The 23,053-nt window shown below is 33.0% G+C and overlaps 2 protein-coding genes across 2 annotated transcripts in view; one reads left to right on the top strand and one right to left on the bottom strand.

The window, feature by feature from the left end:
- Positions 1 to 23,053, bottom strand: part of LOC120431108 (trafficking protein particle complex subunit 1) — a 370,102-nt gene that overhangs the window by 334,868 nt on the left and 12,181 nt on the right. The gene's annotated exons all lie outside the window — the stretch shown is intronic.
- LOC120428549 (ficolin-1-like) lies at positions 1,855 to 21,645 on the top strand. Its single transcript, XM_052706948.1, has 4 exons — positions 1,855 to 1,875; positions 20,458 to 20,621; positions 20,687 to 21,265; positions 21,327 to 21,645. The coding sequence occupies exons 1-4, from the start codon at positions 1,855 to 1,857 to the stop codon at positions 21,439 to 21,441; spliced, it is 879 nt and encodes a 292-aa protein (XP_052562908.1). The 3' UTR covers positions 21,442 to 21,645.

Here is a 23,053-nt window from a genome sequence, read left to right as displayed (position 1 = left end):
ATTGTTTTTCACGTGTAATTTTGTCATTCCAATTGAAATGTTTTGTCACAATAAGACCGAAATTTCATATTAATTCATCGTCCATTAACAATGTCAAAACAATGTCAAGTAGAAAAAACCTGAGTTTACTGTGATGAATTTTTTTCTTAATCAGGCTAGTAACGCTCAAAACATAACGCCACAAGCTGCTATGATTCCAAAGGGTAAAACCGTAACGGAGCCAAACATTTGAATGACTTTTGTTTGGACTGCGTCCTCTGGATTACTCTGTGGTCGTGCTGCGCAAGTAGCGCTTCGTCAACCGTTTTGAGACACACACAAGTTTACCATCGAAGCAAGCGTTGTTTCCTGTCACGCTTGTTCTGGGTCCACCTCTTAGCTAGCCAGCCGGTGCGGTTGTAAACACGTTGGTGTCATTTCGATGTTCTCGTCTGCGGCTAACTTGATTGGCCCCAAAAGTTCGTGGCTAGTTTTTTTTTCGGTAATTTAATAAGAATGTGTCAAAAAGTTTAACTCAGGAATCGAAGAAGACCCTTTGAACGAGGTCGTTTCTAAAGTTGAAGTCGTGATTGAATCCGAGAAATGACGCAAAATTGAAGAAGATTCCACACGTTTGATTGGGCTGGTCAGTTTGTTGGTTTTTTTTTCTCTCTCTCTATGCTATTTCAAAGTGATTTTTCGAGATTGATGCGAAGTTATTTATTGCCTTGGCGGAGTACTTCCGTGGAATTTCGTACAAAGTTCTACCTCGCGATGACGGATGATAGGTCAGTTTGTGTTACTGGCAGAGGTGTTGCGAGGTGATTATGGATGACGTTTTGGCACGTTTCCGTCGAGAATTGTCTGGTTCTTGTGTTAACTTTGTTGCGGAAATCGGAAGAAGCCAATTTCATTTGGACAAACTTAATGAAATGATTTCAAGTATATTTGAAATAGGATTTTTTATCTTTAAATAGCTGAAAAAAGGCCGGTTTAGAACACCACATATCTTTTATCACTAATCCCTTTTCCGTTATTTCTTTTATGTACCGTTTATCCATTATCCCTTATCCTCATCCCTTATTTCTTATCCCTTGTCCCTTATCTTTTATCCATTATTGCTTCTCCATTATCTCTTAATTCTTACCTTTTTTATCTTATCCCTTATTTATTATCTATTGTCCATCTTTTGCATTATCTTTAATGAAAAAAATCCTATAATATCAATTTCAATTTGTAAAAAAAAACAATTCCCACAGCAAGTGCTAATGCTGCCATCCATCAACATCCACAATAACGTCGTGACTGTCCGGATGTTTGTTCAAGTAAACAAAAAAAACTACAATACTCTGACTCATTCCTAAACCACTAAACTACCCGAGCAGACGGAAATAACTTGAGAATAGCATTTTTTTATATTTAAAAATAACCAATAACATTTTATGTTATTTATAACAAGATTTGTTATTCTTGGAACAAATCTTTGTTATTATTTTTTGTTATTTTAACAACCAATCCGATCATCCCAATAACAGTTGGAGATATTCTTCCATAACAAAATATGTTATTCCAAAGTTGTTTTGGCTTTCAATCAATATCAGAACTATAACAAATTTTGTTATGATAACATAAACTGTTATTAAACTCTTATGCAAAAATGGATTTTGCAAGAATATTCCATAACACTTTCTGTTATTTTAACAATATTTGTTATTGAAATGGCATGAATTTTGTTATTACCGTCTGCCCGGGTACGCTGATCCAAGCATGACTTCAGAATCTTTAAACCCAGTATTTTTTTCTATATTCACTTTTAAAAATCGCCAAAAAGTTCGTCAGCGTGAGGAATTCCACGCCACTGACTTGCCAGAAAGGATGAGCCAAGGCCGTGGCAAGGTAAGAAAATTCCTAACCTGAAAAAAATTGAGGGGCTCGTTGAACCAAGCGCGACGTGATTAGAACCTGATGTTGGCTGATGAGAGAGAAGATGACGCGATTTGCGGTGAGTAATTCTAGTGGAGTTTAGCGTTGCGAAATATAAGTTTTGTTCGATTTTTCGCAATTAACCTTTGGTTGGCAAGCAACTTAACCTTTTGAATCATAATTTAAAAATCAAATAAAAAGATGTTTACATATCCATAATATCCTTATCGCTTATCCCTTATTTTAGTATTGTAGTACAGTCCAGGCTCGAGGCCTCGATTCTCCGAAGTTTCGACTATCCGATGTTTGATTTTCATCATCGTCATTTTGGCCGCCATCTTGGATTTAAAATTTAATAGATCCCTTTAGAGTAGTTTAAGGGTAGTATTTTAGTATTTTAGTATTTTAGTATTTTAGTATTTTAGTATTTTAGTATTTTAGTATTTTAGTATTTTAGTATTTTAGTATTTTAGTATTTTAGAATTTTAGTATTTTAGTATTTTAGTATTTTAGTATTTTAGTATTTTAGTATTTTAGTATTTTAGTATTTTAGTATTTTAGTATTTTAGTATTTTAGTATTTTAGTATTTTAGTATTTTAGTATTTTAGTATTTTAGTATTTTAGTATTTTAGTATTTTAGTATTTTAGTATTTTAGTATTTTAGTATTTTAGTATTTTAGTATTTTAGTATTTTAGTATTTTAGTATTTTAGTATTTTAGTATTTTAGTATTTTAGTATTTTAGTATTTTAGTATTTTAGTATTTTAGTATTTTAGTATTTTAGTATTTTAGTATTTTAGTATTTTAGTATTTTAATATTTTAGTATTTTAGTATTTTAGTATTTTAGTTTTTAGTTTTTAGTTTTTAGTTTTTAGTTTTTAGTTTTTAGTTTTTAGTTTTTAGTTTTTAGTTTTTAGTTTTTAGTTTTTAGTTTTTAGTTTTTAGTTTTTAGTTTTTAGTTTTTAGTTTTTAGTTTTTAGTTTTTAGTTTTTAGTTTTTAGTTTTTAGTTTTTAGTTTTTAGTTTTTAGTTTTTAGTTTATATTCAAACAAATTTATCAAATTACTTTAAACAAAGTACTTTTTTCTGTTTTTGCTGTTATAATTTAACAATTTTCAAAAGAATTTTCGATCATCAACAATCCTAACGCTCATAAAAAAAACCTGAAAAGAAATCAATTCTGAGAAGATCTTTCCCGAAGAACACTCGCAAAACAGCAACCAAAAGAGCCACCAATTAGATCCTGCTCGTCATGTTTAATAATGCTTCTGTTTACACACCTCTCCTCCTCATCGTCAAATTTTTACAACCATTTTTTGTCTTTATTTCATTGGTCAACTTCTCGCAAGCGCGAAAATCACCACCAAAACTGTTTGAGAACTAATCGGAAGCTGCAAGGCGCAGAAGAAGCGTTCGCGTCAAGAAATTAACGATAATTAAGGCTGGGACTCAAAAATCATTTCAGCGCTGGGAATGAGTCGGGATATTTTCGCGCGAAAACTTTGATCGAAAATTCGTCTCATTTGAGCTAATGAAGGCGACTTAGAGTCCTGCTGATTGACTAAGTAGAATGGTGAGATTGAGTAATATTTTCTTGGTTAGCCAGAGTGGGGAGTGATTAAATACAATTTGGGGATTAACGAAGGTTTGGATTTGTGTACGGGTGTCCAAGAAAATGAAAACAAAATAAAATTAAAGGGAATAACTGATTAAAGGCAAGTCAGAAGAGTCAGTTCTCTACGAATTAAAAGAGTGTGTATTTTTATTTAATTTTAATTTTTATATTTTTTTAATCCGGCTTAAACTTTTTTGGTGCATTCGGTATGCCCAAACAAGCCATTTTGCCTCATAATTTTGTCTTTATAATTTTCCAAAAAAGTTTCAGCCTGATTAAAAAATACAAAAAAAACAAAAACGATTTTTGAAAATTTAAAAATCTGTATCTTTTGATGAAATTTTTTAATCGATTTGGTGTCTTCGGCAAACTTGTAGGTATGGATAAGGACTACACTGGAAAAAAAATGATACACAGTAAAAAAATGTTGGTGATTTTTAATGTTACATTTTGTCTCTTAAACTTTATCATTTTATTTTTTCTGATATATTTTAGGGGACATCAAATGCCAACTTTTCAGAAATTCTCAGAACGGACAAAAAATCATTGACCGAGTTATGATTTTTTTAATCAATACTAATTTTTAAAAAAATCTAAATATTGGTCGCAAATTTTTTTCAACTTCATTTTTCGACATATAATCGATATTGCAATCAAAAAGTTCTTTTTTTGCAATTCCGCCATGAAACAACTTACTTTTCCTGTCATACTTCAATGACGAAACAGCCTTTCTGTACCAAAAATAACAGAATCGAATAGCAACACTTTTCAAAATAAATGTTGAAAAGTCTACTTTTCAGCACTGGAATGGGTGCTGTACGGAACTCGTTGCAAAACTTGATTTTTTCAGCACCCTTCGTATTTATCCAACTCGATGAACCTTGTTGGTACGACTCGTGCTAAAAAAATCATCTTTTTGCAACATGTTGCATAAACTACTATTGTGGAATTTTGATAAAGTGAACCGTTTTCAAGTTATAGCCATTTTTAGGTAACTTTTTTGAAAATAGTCGCAGTTATTAATTTTTTTAAAATAAGTGCACATGCCCACTTTTGAAAATAATATTTTTGAAAAGCTGAGAAAATTCTCTATATTTTGCTTTTTTTAAACTTTTTTGATACGACCCTTAGTCGCTGAGATATTGGCCATGCTTTTCAAAAAGGGCCAAATATGCCCTTTTGAAATGTTAGCCTTGATTGAAAAAATAAAATAAAATATTGTTTTCGAAAAGATCGAAAAATTTCACGAGTGTTTCATATTTCGACATTGAAAATGGTGGGTTGTTTGGGTGAGACTTAGAAAACACCAATTTTCCTGTTTTTAAACCTTTGCAAGATAATAATATCTCAGCAACTTAGAGTCGTGTCAACAAAGATCAAAATCGCAAAATGTGGGGAATTTTCTCAGCTTTTCAACACTATTTTTTTCAAAGGTTAGCAAATACTAAAAAAAATGAAAAACTGCGACTTTTTTCAAATAAGTTTCCAAAAAATGGCCTTAGCATGAAAACGGTGCACTTTATCAAAATGTCACTAGAGTATTTCTTGATTGCAAATTTGATTTTACATCGAAAAATAAAGTTGAAAATTTTTTGCGACCAATAGTATGATTTCTTGAAAAAATCAGTATTGATTCAAAAATTCATAACTCGGTCAAAGATTTGTTGTCCATTCTAGAAATTTATGAAAAGTTTTCGTTTATGTCCACTAAAACATAACAAAAAATAAAAAAAAAATTAAAAATAGTATTTTTTTTTTGCAAATTCAGTTTTAGTGACAAAAAGGGAACCCGAGCAGACGGAAATGATGTGGGAATAACATTTTTTGTTATTTGAAATTACTAGGCCAATAACATTTTATGTTATTTATAACAAAGATTTGTTATTCACCGTTATGATTTTTTTCTTATTGGATTGCTATTGTAATAACAGAATAATAACATTTTGCGTTTTTCTTCGAACGAATCTTTGTAATTCTTTTTTGTTATTATAACAATTAAGCCGATCCCGAGCAGACGGTAATAACTTTGGAATATCATTTTCTGATATTTGAAAATACTAGGCCAATAACATTTTATGTAATTTATAACACGTTTTGTTATCTGCCTGTGTGGATCAATCGGACCGCGCACTGGACTCACAATCCAGAGGTCGCTGGTTCGAATCCCGGGGCGGACGCAAAAAATTCTAAGTGTAAATATAGGTATTCGGTGCCCTCTCCCCGTGCCCATACCTTCACACTTAGGAGACCCGGGAGGCGGAGTCTTGTCGCAAAAAGAACGATACACGCCTGTGGATCCGTTGACGAAACCGCAAGGTTTAAGAGGGCCACATTATAAGGTGTTACGTCGATTCCGTTTTTTTTTGTTATTTGCCGTTATGATTTTTTTGTTATTGGATTGTTATTGTAATAACAGACTAATAACATTTTAAGTTATTCTTCGAACAAATCTTTGTTATTATTCTTTCCCGAACAGACGGTAATAACAAAATTCATGCCATTTCAATAACAAATACTGTTAAAAAAGTGTTATGGAATATTCTTGCAAAATCCATTTTTGCATAAGAGTTCAATAACAGTTTATGTTATCATAACGAAATTTGTTATTGGCGTGATATTGGTTGAAAGCCAAAATAACTTTGGAATAACATTTTTTGTTATGGAAGAATACCTCAAACTGTTATTGGGATGATCGGATTAGTTGTTAAAATAACAAAAAATAATAACAAAGATTTGTTCGAAGAATTACTAAAATTGTTATTAGTCTGTTATTATAATAACAATTAAATAACAAAAAAATCATAACGACGAATAACAAATCTTGTTATAAATAACATAAAATGTTATTGGCCTATTATTTTCAAATATCAAAAAATGTTATTCCCAAGTTATTTCCGTCTGCTCGGGTTGTTATTTTAACAACTAATCCGATCATCCCAATAACATTTGGAGATATTCTTCCATAACAAAAAATGTTATTCCCATGTTGTGTTTGCTTTCAATCAATATCGGACCAATAACAAATAATGTTATGATAACATAAACTGTTATTAAACTCTTATGCCAAACTAGATTTTGCATGAAAATTCTATAACAACTTTTGTTATTTTAACAGTATTTGTTATTGAAATGGCATGAATGTTGTTATTACCGTCTGCCCGGGATGATCCCAAGAACAGTTGGAGTTATTATTCCATAACAAAAAATGTTATTCCCAAGTTGTTTTGACTTTCAACCAATATCAGACTAATAATAAATTTGGTTATGATAACATAAACTCTTATGCAAAAATGAATTTTGCAAGAATTTTTTGTATCATTTTTTTTCAGTGTAGTCCTTATCCAAACCTACAACTTTTCCGAAGACACCAAATCGATCAAAAAATTCCTTCAAAAGATACAGATTTTTGCATTTTCGTGCATCATTTTTGTATGGACAGCTGTCAAATTTGTATCGAAAATTCTATGGACAAACTAATGATGCAAAATGGCTTCATTGGGCATACCGCAGGCACCAAAAAAGTTTCAGTCGGATTAAAAAATACAAAAAAAAAGAATGACCGAAATCCCAGATTATCGTTTTCATCCTGACGATCCCGAGCAGGGGTAAATAACACGGGAATACCAAATTTTGGTATTACTTGGGCAAATAACAGCGACCAAATTGTGCCCTTGGTTGCCCAGTAATAGATGGTAAAATATCATGAAATCATAACAAAAGCTTGCATGTGGAAGGGCACAACAATACCATACCATGTTATTCCAAAGGTAAAATAATACCACAAAATAAAATCATTTCAATACCAAGTTGAGGTCTTCTGGATTTTTGAACATTGCTTCAATACCAAAACTTGGTATTGTCATGGTTTTAATTTTAGGTATTCCCGCGCTCTTGGAAAATCATATTTTGGTATTCCTGTGGTCTTCCACAAACATGATATTGGTTTGATTTCATGGTATTTTACCATCTATTACTGGGCAACCAAGAGCACATTTTGGTCGCTGGTATTTGCACAAGTAATACCAAAATTTGCTATTTTCATACCATTTTTAGTGCAGCAGTTGCAGTTAGTGAAAAAAACGTAAATGATCCTTATGCAACAACCAAATCTACTCACCTGATGATTCCGTGTTGTTTTTAGTGATATTCTTCACCACACCGAATGCATTTGTCATTGATGAACGGCTGTACTTGAAGTTCTTGAAGCTTCTGAAAAATAACAAGATTGAAAAATAAGTATTATTAAAATGAAACTGGATTGAAATTCACCAAAATTCAATAATCTGTTGATTGACTCGTTTTTCAAAGTATTTGGTTATCCCAACTTAGAAAAATTTCAACGTTTTTGAAAAAAATATTAGTGGGTATATCACAAAAAAAAAATTAAATCAGCTTTAACATTTTTGGGTTTCAAGTCATTTTAGCGCAAAATTAATTACCTCGTAAAAAATTAAAAAAAATCCATAGTTTCAGAGAAAATTGATGAAACCTTTCAATACTAAAATAATACCAAAATGTGGCATCCTGACTTAGACATTTTTCCACAATGTCACGTCATTTCTGTAGGGGGTATAACAAAAATGTTTAAAATCAGGTTTGAAATTTCCGGTTTTCAATGAAAGCATTCGCTTTGAGACATCATTTTAGCGCAAAATTAATTATTTTGTCGAAATTGGTCAAAATTTTACCATAGTTTCAGAGGAATTTGGTAAAACACTTTAATACCAAAATTATACCAAAATGTGGTGTTCGACTATTGACAAATTCTGCAATTTTGCAATATCAAAACAATACCTTAAATTGGTATGATACCACATTTTGCTCTTGCATAATCCTTAAGACAAATTTTAAAGGGTCCAGGAATACCAAAATTTGGTATTGATACCAGAGAAAGGTATTATTACGCATTTCCCTTGTTATTTACCCATGCTCGGGATACTGATGGAAATATCGGTATTGTTATCGAACCTCGATAATTCTATCGTCAACAACGTTTTTTGAAGAACCCGGGCGGAAAGTGAGTTGGTTGCGATAACTTCGAACTATCTTGGCTTGTTTATTTGCATCTTGCTGTAAACTCCTCGAGTTATGACGACTTTTGAAACCGACTGCGTATCATGGAAAGTATATTCCATGATCATACTGCATTATCTACAGTTGATATTGAGCTGTTAGTGGTAGTTTTTTTGGACTTAGCAAAAATTTCGAAAATTAAATTTTTTTCAAAAATTTTACCCGAACATCATGAAATGATTATTTTGACTTTGTTTCAAATTTATGCTGGACTTAGAAAAATTTGCAGTCACTGACCGAATTTTCAATTTCCGATACTTAGAATAATTTTCATGAGCTGATATTTTAAAGTTTGATTTTATTTATGCTGGACTTTGAAATTTTTGCGTATATTTTTTAATTCTATACTTTTTACAGAAAAAGCATTTTTTTGGGACTTAGAAAAGGAGTTTGGAAACATGATAAATTATTTTGATGTTTATTTTTGCTTTGAACCAAAATTTCGGAAAAATCGTCGAAATTACAGGAAATTTTCGTCCGATTTTTACAAAAACATCAGTTTGTTCCTAAAATAATGTCCCTAACAAAACGTCTTCATTGAAATTTTGAAATGCGAAAGTTGGTTTTTAATAATTATTGATATACCCCCTACAAAAATCGTTCCGGCACTTAGAAAATTTACGGGATCAGTATCACGATAAGATTTTTGGTAGAATTTTTTAGATTTTCAGGACTTTGCGAAATTTTTGCTCTCAGCCAGTTGAATATTTTTCAACATTTTGAAAAATTATTTTGATAAGAAACATTACCAGGCTTTTTGGAATTTTACTGTGGATTTTTGGACTTATGCAATTTTAGGAATATTTTCATAAACTGTTACTTTTAATTTAAAAAAAATGGAATATAGAGACTTTGGATTTTTCGTGATTTGGAAAATTATTATGACATTTTGGCAATTCAACGCTTTCTCCACATTTTTTTTAATGAGTTTTTAAAGTAAAATATTTTTTCAACTTTGAAAAATCTTGTTTTGATGTAAGTGCGTATATTCCTGCAATATTACTCATATTTGTGAAGAGGAAGAAGGGGGGAGGGGGGGGGGGGTCTGAATTGTGGCGGGGTGCATTAAAAACCAATAAAATTATTTTTGGGATCAAAATCTACTTTATGAACTTGATATGATTTTTGGAAGATTTCAGTTGTTTGCTACTATAAACTCAACTTGATGTGGCATTGTTGGTCAAATAAACTCAACAAGATTTTTCGCAGATACGCCTCGAACAATTTATGTTCGTGGCCATGTTCGGTTATCTCTTAACCATACCCTGGGGTGAACTTGACTTGTTCGTGTTTTTACGAACATGGGTAGATTTTTCCAAGATGCAACTTTCTGCCCGGGAAGTATTACTAAACATTTCTACACAAACACGGAGGCTCTAAATTTCCACTTAAAAATATTTAATTTGAATGCTCAAATGTGTACCACTCTAAAAATGACAATCCACTTTCACTGCTAAACATGCTTAGCTCTTTAAGGGCTAAGAGAAAGACCGAGCTCCGATTTTTGTCGTTTTGCGCTTACTAGATTTCGCTCTCCCCGTGCGTTGCTTTCTCTCTCTATTCTCTCTCGCCGTGTGCACCGTGCTGCCAGCAAGGCGATAGGCATACTTTTGCGTCGCATGAACGTGATACCAATAATTATGCCGTTGATTCCATATTACTTCTGATGTAAAAATCTTCAATTATTATTTCAAGAACATTGTGAAGATTTTTGTATTCCAGTACTATAAATTATTACAAAAATATGTAAATTCTTCAAAAAATCGTACATTGTTCGAGAACTTGATTTTTATAGCAATGACCCCCGATGTTTTCAGTTGCATAATGTTTCATCAAGCGTTGGAAACATATTTCAAAAGCAATTTGAAGAGTTTTGTATTCAAACACTACAAAATATTACAAAAATTCGTAAAATACAGCAAAATTCAAACATTGATCTAGAATTCAACTGTTATCGTGATTACCCCCACAGTTTCTAGTTGCAAAATGTTTCATCAAGTATTAGATACATATTTCTTAAATAATCTGAAGAGTTTTGTACTCAAGTACTACAAAATTTTACAAAAATACGTAAATACAGTAAAAAACGTACATTGTTCGAGAATCTGATTTTTATAGCAATGACCCCAAAGTTTTTGGTTGAACATTGTTTCATCAAGTGTTGGAAACATATGCCAAAAGCAATCTGAAGAGTTTTATATTCAAATACTACAAAATATTACAAAAATACGTAAAATACAGTAAAATTCCAAAATTGTTCAAGAATTCAACTGCGTAAAATACAGTAAAATTCCAAAATTGTTCAAGAATTCAACTGCTATCGTGACTACCCCCACAATTTCTAGTTGCAAAATGTTTCCTCAAGTGTTAGATACATATTCCTAAAATAATCATAAGAGTGTTGTAATCAAGTACAACAAAATATAACAAAAATACGTAAAAACCAGTTAAACATCAAAAATTTATCTTGAACTCGAATTTTATCGACATGAACCCCACAGTTTTGGGTTGCAAAATGTTTCATCGAGTGTTGGAAACATATTTCAAAAGCAATTTGAAGCGTTTTGTTTTAAAGTACTAAAAAATATTACAAAAATACGTAAAATACAGTAAAATACCATTATTGTACCAGAATCCGCCTTTCATCGAAACGACCCCCACAGTTTCTAGTTGCAAAATGTTTCATCGAGTATTAGATACATATTTCTGTAAAAACTGGAGAATTTTGTTTTCAAGTACTATAACTTACTACAAAAGATTGTTCTAGAACTCAATTTTTATCGCGATGATTTCCACAGTTTTGATTCGAGCATGTTTCTTCAAATATTTTTTTATACCACAATTCCCCACACCAAAAGCTCATAATTCCAGAGCCCCCTGGTTATGGACGCAAACTGATTTCAGATCGAATTCAAAATGAAAATAAGGCAAAGTAATACAATAATGAGCTGACTTTACTAGGATGTGCGGTGTGTGCGACATATTTCTAAAATAATCCTAGGATGTGTTTGAAACATATTTCTAAAATAATCTGAAGAGTTTTGTATTCAAGCACCTACTACAAAGTTTTACAAAAATAAATAAATTGTTCGCTCTACAGCAGTGTTTCTCAACCAATGAGGAATTCCCCCCTGGGGGGAATGAAGGTTCAATAGAAATTCAATGCCTTTATCTGACACATTCTTTGCAACTTGCAGTTTCTTTGATTAGTAATAACAACATTATTTTTTTCTAAAAAGATAATCATTAAAGTGTCAATTTCTGATAATTTTGACATGCTTTGATGATGATTTTTTAAATATTTCTCAGGCATTTTTATTTTAAACTTCGTAAATTTTTTGTAATTTTTTTGTGACTGTTTTTTTGTTGGTTTCTACGAGATTTTTGTACACTTTTTAACAAGAAAATTTTTTTGAAAAATTATTGGAAATTGAAAAAAAAATTCAAATATTATTTGAGTTCTTTACTTTTTTAGAGTAATTTGTCTTCTGCCACAGATATTTTTTTTTATTTTTGTACATATTTTACAATTGAATTTATTTATTGTAATTTAAACGAAAAGAAGAAAAAATGATCAAATAAACAACCAATCAATCAAATTCAATCCTGCGAAACTGTCAAAATGTCAGTAATTTTTTTTAATAAAAAAAAAGTTTTCAAATCCTACTACAATTTAATTTGTTATGAAAATTGTAATCTATTTGCAAACCTAAAAAAATGTAATTATATTTCTGCATTGATACCAATAACTTAAAAATAAAGGAGGGTGGGGGGGGGTGGGGGGAATGAAGTTCTTGCAAATCAGTCAAGGGGGTCACTGCTACAGCATTGCCTTGGCGTTCTTGATTGCGAGATTCCTACTCGAAACTAGGTGTCCGAAGGCTTGATTGTTGAGACAATTGCAAACCTCTGTTTACACCTTACCTTCATCCACCCCGGAATTCCAACTGACGACCTTTGGATTGTAAGTCCAACTACCTACCAGCGACTCCACCGAGACAGGACCCAGGGAGACGACTCCTACACCTGGATTGAGCTAACGACCTAAACTCCAGGTTAGACCGGGGCCAACATTTACTTCCCCAATCGATGGAAGGCGTGATCAGACAAATCTCGTCTCGAAAAATGCCACCGGGACCTTCTGGGATCAAACCCAGGCTGACTGAGTGAGAGGCAACCACGCTTGCCTCTACACCACGGTCCCGGCAAAATTTTACAAAAATACGTAAATACAGTGAAAATCGTACATTGTTCGAGAACTTGATTTTTATAGCAATGACCGCCAAAGTTTTTGATTGCAAAATGTTTCAATATGTCGATATCTCTGTGCTCACTTGTTCCAGGTGATCGAAGCAATCTGTGCCCGTGGTCGGACGCGTTTTTGATTGCTGTCATTTTTTAACCTTTTTAATTGTCTTCAAAAGTGAAAAGTTTCGCAAAATCCGGAGATCTCGTTCCTATTTCCGTTTCAAGACATTGATGGAAGTGACAAGCAGAATATTTTGTGAAATTTTTGAAATACGTCTTCCACGACTCGGAAAAGTTGCTCCACCGGAAGGAGATGTCAGCAGCAACAAGATAGGAGCTTGTTAACCTCACGAAGTGGCCATAAGCTTAAGCGTTCCTGTGGTTCCACGTCTTTCAAGAATTGTCGAAGCAGATGTGGGTGGCGTTCATCATCCAGCCACTTTAAAGTTTTGGGTCGCTTGCAGTCATTCGTGCAGTACAAAGACTGCTGCCGGAGGTTCTGCTGATCAAGGCAGGAATTCAAGATTTGTGAAGTTTCAAGTGTCATGTTGCGAGGCGATCGAAATTGAGCTGTATCCAAGATTCTTCGTATTTGGTGAGAGCTTTCCATTTTTATTTCCAATTGACACTTTCATTCACTCTAACATCCATACACTTCAGTAAAGACAAACCACGCCAATATTACTATATACGCGGTAGGGTGTTCCTTTGGTCGTTCGCTGTGAGTTGTGGATTGCCTGCTTCTCTAATGAAGGTTCGACTAGGGGGGCATGCTTATTAATTTCTCGTCGCTCCATACCCTCAGTGACGTGATGGGAGCAAGGGCGTCTATACAAAATGTCCCTACACCCGCTACAAATTTCCGGTGCTTGGGGAGGGGAAAGGGGTTTCTTTTTATTCTTTGCGCCGGTATTTGTAGCACTAAAATTCGTGCAAAAAAACTTATGCACGTGGGTGTACAGATTACGGAGTAAAAGATGATCGAATTGTTCACCTAGCGCTCACATGTGTTCCAGGACCAAGTTGCCTGCGGGTATGGGGATCATACATACATACATACATACATCTCTGTGCTCACTTGTTCCAAGCTTGCAGGTTTTCCAATCTTGTTAGCATAAGAGAACACAGAGGCATCGAAGTATTAGAAACATATTTTTTAAAACAATCAAATACTACAAAAATACATAAGATACAACAAAAATAATATACTGATCCAGAATTAGATTTTTATCGTAACGATCCCCACAATGTTTAGTTGCAATGGTTGGAAAATATTTATTAAAATGATTACAACATGTTTCCCAAATAGTCTGAAGAATTTGATTTTTTTTATATAGTTACTCAATGAGGTAGAAAAATATTTTTCAATTATTTATTATTGTGGGCTGGATTAGAGATCAAAGATATATTTCGAACAACTTATCAAACACGCAGAAAAATAAGGCAACATTTTCAATTAAATTCAATTAGTGTTTTTATTAGAATTTAGCAGTTTTGTTCAAGGATGTTACATTTGTAATTCAGAGATTTGGAGAACCTTTCAACTGAGATCAATTTATAAGCCTTTGCAGGGAGGGTACATATTTCTACGTTTAGATTTTTCTAGCTGAGTGCTCTTTTAGGGAAAATAAATTTTGAGAAAAAATCCTAGATCTATGTAAGGAAACATTTTGTTGATTCAAAAGTCATTATTTTTGATGAATCAACGCTAAACGTCAAAGCATTTTTTTTCTTCAAAACACTGAAGGACTTTTTTGGACTTGAGAAAATCTAGGTTTGTTTCAACGCAAAATTTTTGTTGATTATATTCAACAAAAAATTTGTTGAAGCAAACCTCGTACAGGCTGATTCTACAAAACATTTTTTCTAAGTGAAGAAATAACTGAGCAGGTGCGCCGACTCTTGGTACTTTTTGGCCCCTCACAATTATTCGATTCGAAATTTTGTTGAATTATTTAAGGCCGTTGCAAATATTTTGTGAAGTTTATGTTCCTCGACTCTGACCAAAGTCGAGGGGAAGGGGAGGCAAAAAAATAATAAAGTATAAAAATTTAAATTACGAGCCATGGTTTCAACATTTTGACGAAAAAACTGTTTTAAAATGCATTATACACCTGTCCAGTTGTTTTGCCATCATTAGTTTCCAAAATATCTAAGTATTGACGAAAATTTTATTTTTTTTTGCGAAAAATAAATATTTTGCGGTGCTGTTCATTAAAATTTCATAAAAATTCAAAACATTTTTAAACAAGCCCAATTATGCTGAATTTGATTATCAATGCAGAAAAATGCATTTTAGATTGTTTTCAGTTGATTAGACTTCTATTTTCATGGAAATTTTGAAGTTTATTGGAAAAATATTTATTGCACCCTAATTTTTCAGAGAAATTTTGAAGGGGGGAGGGGGGGGGGCGACATAAACTTTGAAAAATATTTGAAACGGCCTAAATTTCTTAATTTTTTATCTAGAATTTTGAATTTTCTAGAAATTCTTGAGTTTTTAGAATTAAATATATAATTTTTAATTTCTTGATTTCTTCAAACTTCTTAAACTTAAATTTCATTATTTATTTTTTTTGTTTCTTGCATTTTTCAAATTTTACTTTGTAGCTTTCTAATTTTATTGGATTTCATTGAAAGTCTATTTTTTATTCATTTTATTTAATTACTTTATGTTGAAATTTCCTGAATTTCTTGAATATCTAAATTTGTTTTAAAATGTATCATTTAAATTTTTTATTTATTTTTTTAATTATTAGAAATTTTAGAACTAAAAAAACAAAAATAATTCCTCTTTATAATGTACGCTTGAATTACCTTTTTTATTGCAAAAAAATTCTTGAATTTTTTAGGTTAGTTTTTTTAATATCATGAGTTTTATGAATTATTTGTATTTTATGATATATTTAATTTTCTCAAATTTCGTCAATTCCTTGAAATGTCCTTAAATTTCATTAAATTATTTAAATTTCTTGATTCTTTCAATTTCTTCAATATATAAGCAAATATTTTTGTTTCATAAAACTGATTTTTTTTATGAAAATAGTGCTCTAATCAACACAAAACAATCTGAAATGCCCTTTCTGCATTGATTATCATATTTAGCTTGTTTGAGCTCGTTTAAAAATATGTTGAACTTTTATGAAATTACAATGTTCAGCACCGCAAAAACTTTTTTTTCTTTCAAGAATAAAATTTTCGTCAATGCTTAGATATTTTGGGAACTTATGATTGCAAAATAACTTGACAGGTGTTTAATGCATTTTAAAACACTTTTTTCATTCAAATGCAAAAAATTTCCCCCCCCCCTCCCCCCTCTCGACTTTGTTCAGAGTCGAAAGACATAAATTTCAAAAAATAATTGCTTCTGCCTAATTTTAATTTATCCAATTTTACTAAATGATTTGAATTTCATAAATTTTTCAAACTTTAAATATTCTTAAATTTCAACAATTTCTCATAAATTTCTCATTCATTTCAATTTCTAGATTTTCTAGATGTTCTTAAATTTGGACCCGTCCGTGTGGATCAATCGGACCGCGCTCTGGACTGACAATCCAGAGGTTGCCGGTTCGAATCCCGCGGCGGGCGCTCTAAAATTCTTTGTGTAAATATGGGTATTCGGCGCCGTCGCTCCGTGCCATACTTTCATACGCTTAGGAGCCCAGGGCGGCGAAGTCCTTGTAGATAAAAAGGAAGACACTAGTGATTGGTACTAGCAATGGTTGCCGACAGCTATAAAGTCAACTTCGTTTTTGTTTTTTTCTTAAATTTGAAAGGGGACAAAAAAAATTATTTCTTAATAAGTTCAAATTTGTAATGGAATTTCAAGTGAAATCAAATGAAATCAATTTAAAATACATTCTCCTGCGTTTAGAATCATTGTTGGCATGCTAGGATTAATTAAAAAATCTTTGGAATTTTGTTAAATTTTCAATGTACAAAAAGACAAAAAGCTTTTATTTTAACAATTATGTTGTTTCGTCAAATCATACATTTTTGGATGACTAATGATTGCATATCCACTGTTCGGGTGTATAATGCCATTTCCAATGGTTGTTTCATTGAAATGTTGAAATTCAATATCTGATAGTAAATAGCTTATGGAAAATGACCAAGCATGTTTCTATCAGAACATTTGCAATAATTTAGACGGAATTCATTTTGAGTCTTTAACCATCCAAACATACAAAAATTTCCCCAATTATCATTCTACATAGTTTGAAGATAAAGTTTCTTTTTCCCACCAAAAATGATTCCAGATAATAATTATAAAATAAAATCCTATTATTTATTTTTATTTTTGCAAGAGCATTCAAATTAGTAAAACTCATGATCTACGGGATACTTAAACATTGAAACTTCACGCTTACCCGTCGATTTTGGGAATCAACAGTGCCCCCCTGAGTTATTTCAGATTTCTCGAAAAAAAGAGAAATAAACGAAAAAATCTAAATAATGGCTAAAAATGTATAGGCCTTATGCAAAAAAGCGAAAGTATTTTGCATCAATTTTGACATCTGTCCGTTCAAAAATTGTTTGTATATATTCAAAAATCCGTATCTTGGAAAGGATGTCGTTGTTTGTTAGTTTATTTGAGGTTTTTTTACCTTCTTGGTCATTTGCTGGCGATCTCTAGAAGGAATAGTTTTATTGATATAGTGTCTTGAGCAAATTTGTAAGTTATGATAAAGAGAGTTTTGAAATATTAGTAAAACTCTTAAAAAATACATAACTTAACTATCATAAAATGATTATTTTAAAAAAATTCTGAAAACTGCATTTTTAAATATTTTTTTTTCATAAATATAAATGAACAAAAGAGGCAAGTGGGAAAAAGTTTATTCAAAAATGCTGATTTTCTGAAGGTGCTATATAATTTCTCTGAGTTTCCTAGTAATATTTATAAAATACAAAAATATGAAATCAAAATTTTATAATGTCGGTCGATTTTGTAAAGAATGTCATCTCAGAACTCCATTGAGTTGGTAGATGTCCTAGAGCTATTCAACAGACCATAGATCATAGATATTGACCATTGATATAAGCAGCCATTGATAAGGTCTTCATCTCTGAACTCCGTAGAGTTGGTAGATGTCCTAGAACTTCTCAACAGATCATAGATCTACCCAGTGTAACGCACTGAAACTACCTGAAGATGTTCCAACTTCACAGTTATTGATATAAGCAACCATTGATCAGGTTGACCTTCATCTCTGAACTCCATAGAGTTAGTAGATGTGCTAGAACTTCTCAACAGACCATAGATCTACTCTCTGAAGCTACCTGAAGATGTTTAAACTTCACAGTTATTGATATAAGCAACCATTGATCAGGTTGACCTTCAACTCTGAACTCCGTAGAGTTGGTAGATATCCTAGAACTTCTCAACAGACCATAGATGTACTCAGTGTAACTCACTGAAGTTACCTGAAGATGTTCCAACTTCACAGTTATTGATATAAGCAACTATTGATCAGGTTGACCTTCATTTCTGAACTATATAAAGTTGGTAGATGTCCTAGAACTTCTCAACAGACCATAGATCTACTCACTGAAGCTACCTGAAGATGTTCCAACTTCACAGTTATTGATCAGGTTGACCTCCATCTCTGAACTCCATAGAGTTGGTAGATGTCCTAGAACTTCTCAACAGACCATAGATGTACTCAGTGTAACTCACTGAAGCTACCTGAAGATGTTCCAACTTCACAGTTTTTGATATAAGCAACCATTGAACAGGTTGACCTTCATCGCTGAACTCCATAGAGTTGGTAGATGTCCTAGAACTTCTCAACAGATCATAGATCTACCCAGTGTAACTCAATGAAGCTACCTGAAGATGTTCCAACTTCACAGTTATTGATAATAGCAACCATTGATCAGGTTGACCTTCATCTGTGAACTCCATAGAGTTGGTAGATGTCCTAGAACTTCTCAACAGACCATAGATCTACCCAGTGTAACTCACTGAAGCTACCTGAAGATGTTCCAACTTCATAGTCATTGATATAAGCAGCCATTGATCAGGTTGACCTTCATCTCTGAACTCCACAGAGTTGGTAGATGTCCTAGAGCTATTCAACAAACCATAGATCTACCCAGTGTAACTCACTGAAGCTACCTAAAGATGTTCCAACTTCATAGTTATTGAAATAAGCAACTATTGATCAGGTTGACCTTCATCTCTGAACTCCGTAGACTTGGTAAATATCCTAGAGCTATTCAACAGACCATAGATCTACCCAGTGTAACTCACTGAAGCTACCTGAAGATGTTCCAACTTCATAGTCATTGATATAAGCAGCCATTGATCAGGTTGACCTTCATCTGTGAACTCCATAGAGTTGGTAGATGTCCTAGAACTTCTCAACAGACCATAGATCTACCCACTGTAATTTAATGAAGCTACCTGAAGATTTTTCCAACATCATAGTCATTGATCAAAGTAACTATTGATCAGATTGACCTTCATCTCTGAACTACATAGAGTTGGTAGATGTCCTAGAACTTCTCAACAGATCATAGATCTACCCAGTGTAACTCACTGAAGCTACCTGAAGATGTTCCAACTTCATAGTTATTGATATAAGCAACTATTGATCAGGTTGACCTTCAACTCTGAACTCCGTAGAGTTGGTAGATATCCTAGAGCAATTCAACAGACCATAGATCTACCCAGTGTAACTCACTGAAGCTACCTGAAGATGTTCCAACTTCATAGTTATTGAAATAAGCAACTATTGATCAGGTTGACCTTCATCTCTGAACTCCGTAGAGTTGGTAGATATCCTAGAGCTATTCAACAGACCATAGATCTACCCAGTGTAACTCACTGAAGCTACCTGAAGATGTTCCAACTTCATAGTCATTGATATAAGCAGCCATTGATCAGGTTGACCTTCATCTCTGAACTCCATAGAGTTGGTAGATGTCCTAGCACTTCTCAACAGATCATAGATCAACCACCAACTAACTGTAGCTTCAGAAAAAAACCTACCTGAAATTTCTAAAATCATTAAAAAAAATATAATGATTTAAAAAGTCTTTAAAAAATATAAAGAAAATATTCTGGCACCACTGCAAACGAACTGTCAGCACGCGAGCTTGAAACAAAATGAGAGAGTAGAAATCTGCGCGAATTTGTTTATGTTTCGGATATTTTTTGGGAAAAAGATAACCACTCAAATATTTTACAACTAAAGTATGGCTTTATATATATCAAATTGCAGGTAATTGTCTCGACTACAAACTGTCGAGCTTAGATTTTCCATAAAGGCTTTAATTTCTTAAACAAGTTGGGAGGAAAATAAGGCATTTTTCAACGTGTTTTAGTACCTTTTACTAAAAAGATAACCACTCAGGCTAGACTTAACCAATCAAGCTCATATTTAACCAGTAGGTGCGTAAGAATGTTGGCTATAAAATGTCGGGTCGGTTTGTTGAGAAAATGTATCGTTTTCGAGATATTTCAATTTTACTGAAAAAACTCCCAGCTGGTTCTCTTAGCCCTTAAAGAAAAAATACATCCTTATCAAATGTGGCAGTTCTAAAAATAACACAAATTTTACGAAATTAAGCAAGATAATGTCGTCCAACAACGTTTCATGTTCCACAGTTGGCTGCCGGGTTGCCTCGCGAGATCACCGTCATCATGCTGGTGGTGACGATATTGGGCTGCTTCCTGTTGGTTACTTCCGTTGCCAGTTCCCAGGATGAACCGGACGCTTCGTTGCTTTGGGAACGTCGTCTGAGCCAGCTGGAGCTGAAGCTGCAAAATGTGTGAGTTTGTGCGAGGTTGGTTTGATTTTGGGATGATTTAAATCTGTTGTTTTTTTTTTTTTTAGTTCAGATGTGCAAAATTCGATTCTCAGCCAACAGAGCTCGCTGCTGGAGAGTTTGGCCAAGCACCAGCAGCGCATCATCAAGTCCTGCGACGAAGCGACCACCTCGGGACGGTACCGCCTGGAACTCCCAGACTCCTCAGTCAAACCCGTAGTCTGCGACATGAAAGAGCTGGACGGCGGTTGGCTGGTGATTCAGCGTCGCTTCTCGGGCGCCGTCAGCTTCAACCGGAGCTGGGCCGAGTACCGGGACGGGTTTGGGTCGGTTGGCAAATCGGGCGAGTTTTGGCTGGGACTGGAGCCGGTTCACCAGCTGACGGCGGGTGGAGGCTACGAGTTACTGGTGAAGCTTGAATATGAATTTGACGAGGGATATGCTCGGTATCAGCGTTTTGAACTGGCCGGAGAGGGTGAGGGGTACGAGATGTTGGCTTTGGACGAGTACCACGGAAATATGGGCAACCAAATGCAGTTTACGAAAAATATTAAATTTTCAACCTATGACAGAAACTACGACGAAAGAGCTACCAACTGTCCACAAGTTTATGGCTGTGGTTGGTGGTTCAATGGATGCAGTTACGCGTGAGTATTCTCTCAATTTGTTTATGGTCCAGGAATAATAATGATAATTGCCTCATTTTAGAATTCTTAATGGTCCATTCTGGAAGGATTCAAAGACAAAACAAGGAATATACTGGGCTGGATGGACCAAAGCTGCCTCGAAGAGCACGATGCTGATTCGACGCAGATTCACTTAAATCTCACTTTCTTAACTTACATCACACTGCGTAATATAGATTTAACCACATGGTTGTGGGAGAAAATCTAATGGTTGATCTGTTCCTCGTTCGGGCAGATGGTAATAACAAAATTAATAATATTTCAATAACAAACCCTGTTAGAATAACAAAAAGTGTTTTTATTTAATCCTGAACATCAACTTTAAGAAGAAAAAAAATAACAGTTTCTGATAAAAAAAAACAAAATTTGGTATTGAAGTGATATTATACTGAAAATGTTTAATAACACGCTAATAACAGGAAATATTATACATTTCAAAAACTCTCCTAATAATAAGATTTGTTATTTGTTTGGTATTCTGACTTAGAAATAAAATTACCATAAATCGCACAAATGGAAAAGTTTTTTAAGTGTCCATAACACAATCTGTTATTATTTTTTCTTTTGCTAAATATGTTTAGATTTTTGGGATAATTTTGTCTCATTTCGTCGGGGTGATTATTTTGGCCATGAAATGGGGTCCTTAAGCTGAAGTTATTCTAAAAAGTTGAAATTTTGAAAGTTGATTTTTTAAATTATTTGATATACCCCCTAAAGAACTTTGTTTAAAATGGTTAAAACTATGGGATAATTTTGACCAATTTCGTCAGAGTCATTATTTTGGCCATGAAATGGGGTCCTTAAGCTGAAATTATTCTAAAAAGTTGAAATTTTGAAAGTTGATTTTTTAAATTATTTGATATATATACCCCCCTAAACCAAAACAATAACTTTTTTTGTTATGGAGACATACTAGTTCAATAACATTTTTTGTTATTATGCTGCCCCACCTCTCCGCACAAAATAACAAATCTTGTTATTTCTTTATGATTCCTTCTTTGTTATTGGTTTGTTATTGCAATAACAACATAATAACAGTTGAAGTTATTCTTCGAACAAATCTTTGCTCTTGATTTTTGTTATTTTAACAACTAATCCGATCATCTGAATAACATATTTCGATCTTCTCACAATATCTAATACTGACCTTCCCAAGTTATTTCCGTCTGCTCGGGAAGTGTTTTAAATATTTTGTGTATTTCGTAATTTAAATATTGCTGTATCTTGAAGCCGTTGCATCGTATCAAAAAGTGGTCAAAGACAAACTTGTAGGAAATTTGACGGGCTTTCCGAAAAAAAATACACTGAAAGAAAAAAACACGCCACCTTCATGATTTTTTTGGATTTTTTAGTTTAAAAGTCAAATTTGAAGGTGAGCCCACGATTTTTTTTCGTTAAATTTTTTTTTTGAAAATAGCCTAACATGATACAAAAAGACTCACAAAAAATGCAGGATGGAGCAACTCACCTAAAAAAACACAAAAATCATTTACTGAAACTGTTTTTTTTTTAAAGTGCTCTAAACATCAAAATTTTCAAAAACCGAACACGGGAGTCGATTCTCCAGACAATTTTACATAAAAGTCTCCATATTGACCATTGTCCTAAATCCAATCCCTTCACAGGGATACAGGATACAAGCGGTTTTAAAAATAAAAATGTTGAAAAAATTGGTTTTTTGATGGTTTTTGGCAATTTCTGTATGACAGACTTGATTTTTCAGTCTCGAAAATATTTTTACCGGAAAGC

The sequence above is a fragment of the Culex pipiens genome, chromosome 1 (genome assembly GCF_016801865.2).
Source record: "Culex pipiens pallens isolate TS chromosome 1, TS_CPP_V2, whole genome shotgun sequence".
Classification (NCBI taxonomy): Eukaryota; Metazoa; Arthropoda; class Insecta; order Diptera; family Culicidae; genus Culex; species Culex pipiens.
This window is presented reverse-complemented; position numbering and strand designations above follow the sequence as displayed.

Coding starts and splice junctions, on each gene's coding strand:
- LOC120428549 (XM_052706948.1), top strand. CDS start 1,855: ATGAGCCAAGGCCGTGGCAAG. Junction 1,876..20,457: donor TGAGCCAAGGCCGTGGCAAG/GTAAGAAAATTC, acceptor CATGTTCCACAG/TTGGCTGCCGGGTTGCCTCG. Junction 20,622..20,686: donor GAGCTGAAGCTGCAAAATGT/GTGAGTTTGTGC, acceptor TTTTTTTTTTAG/TTCAGATGTGCAAAATTCGA.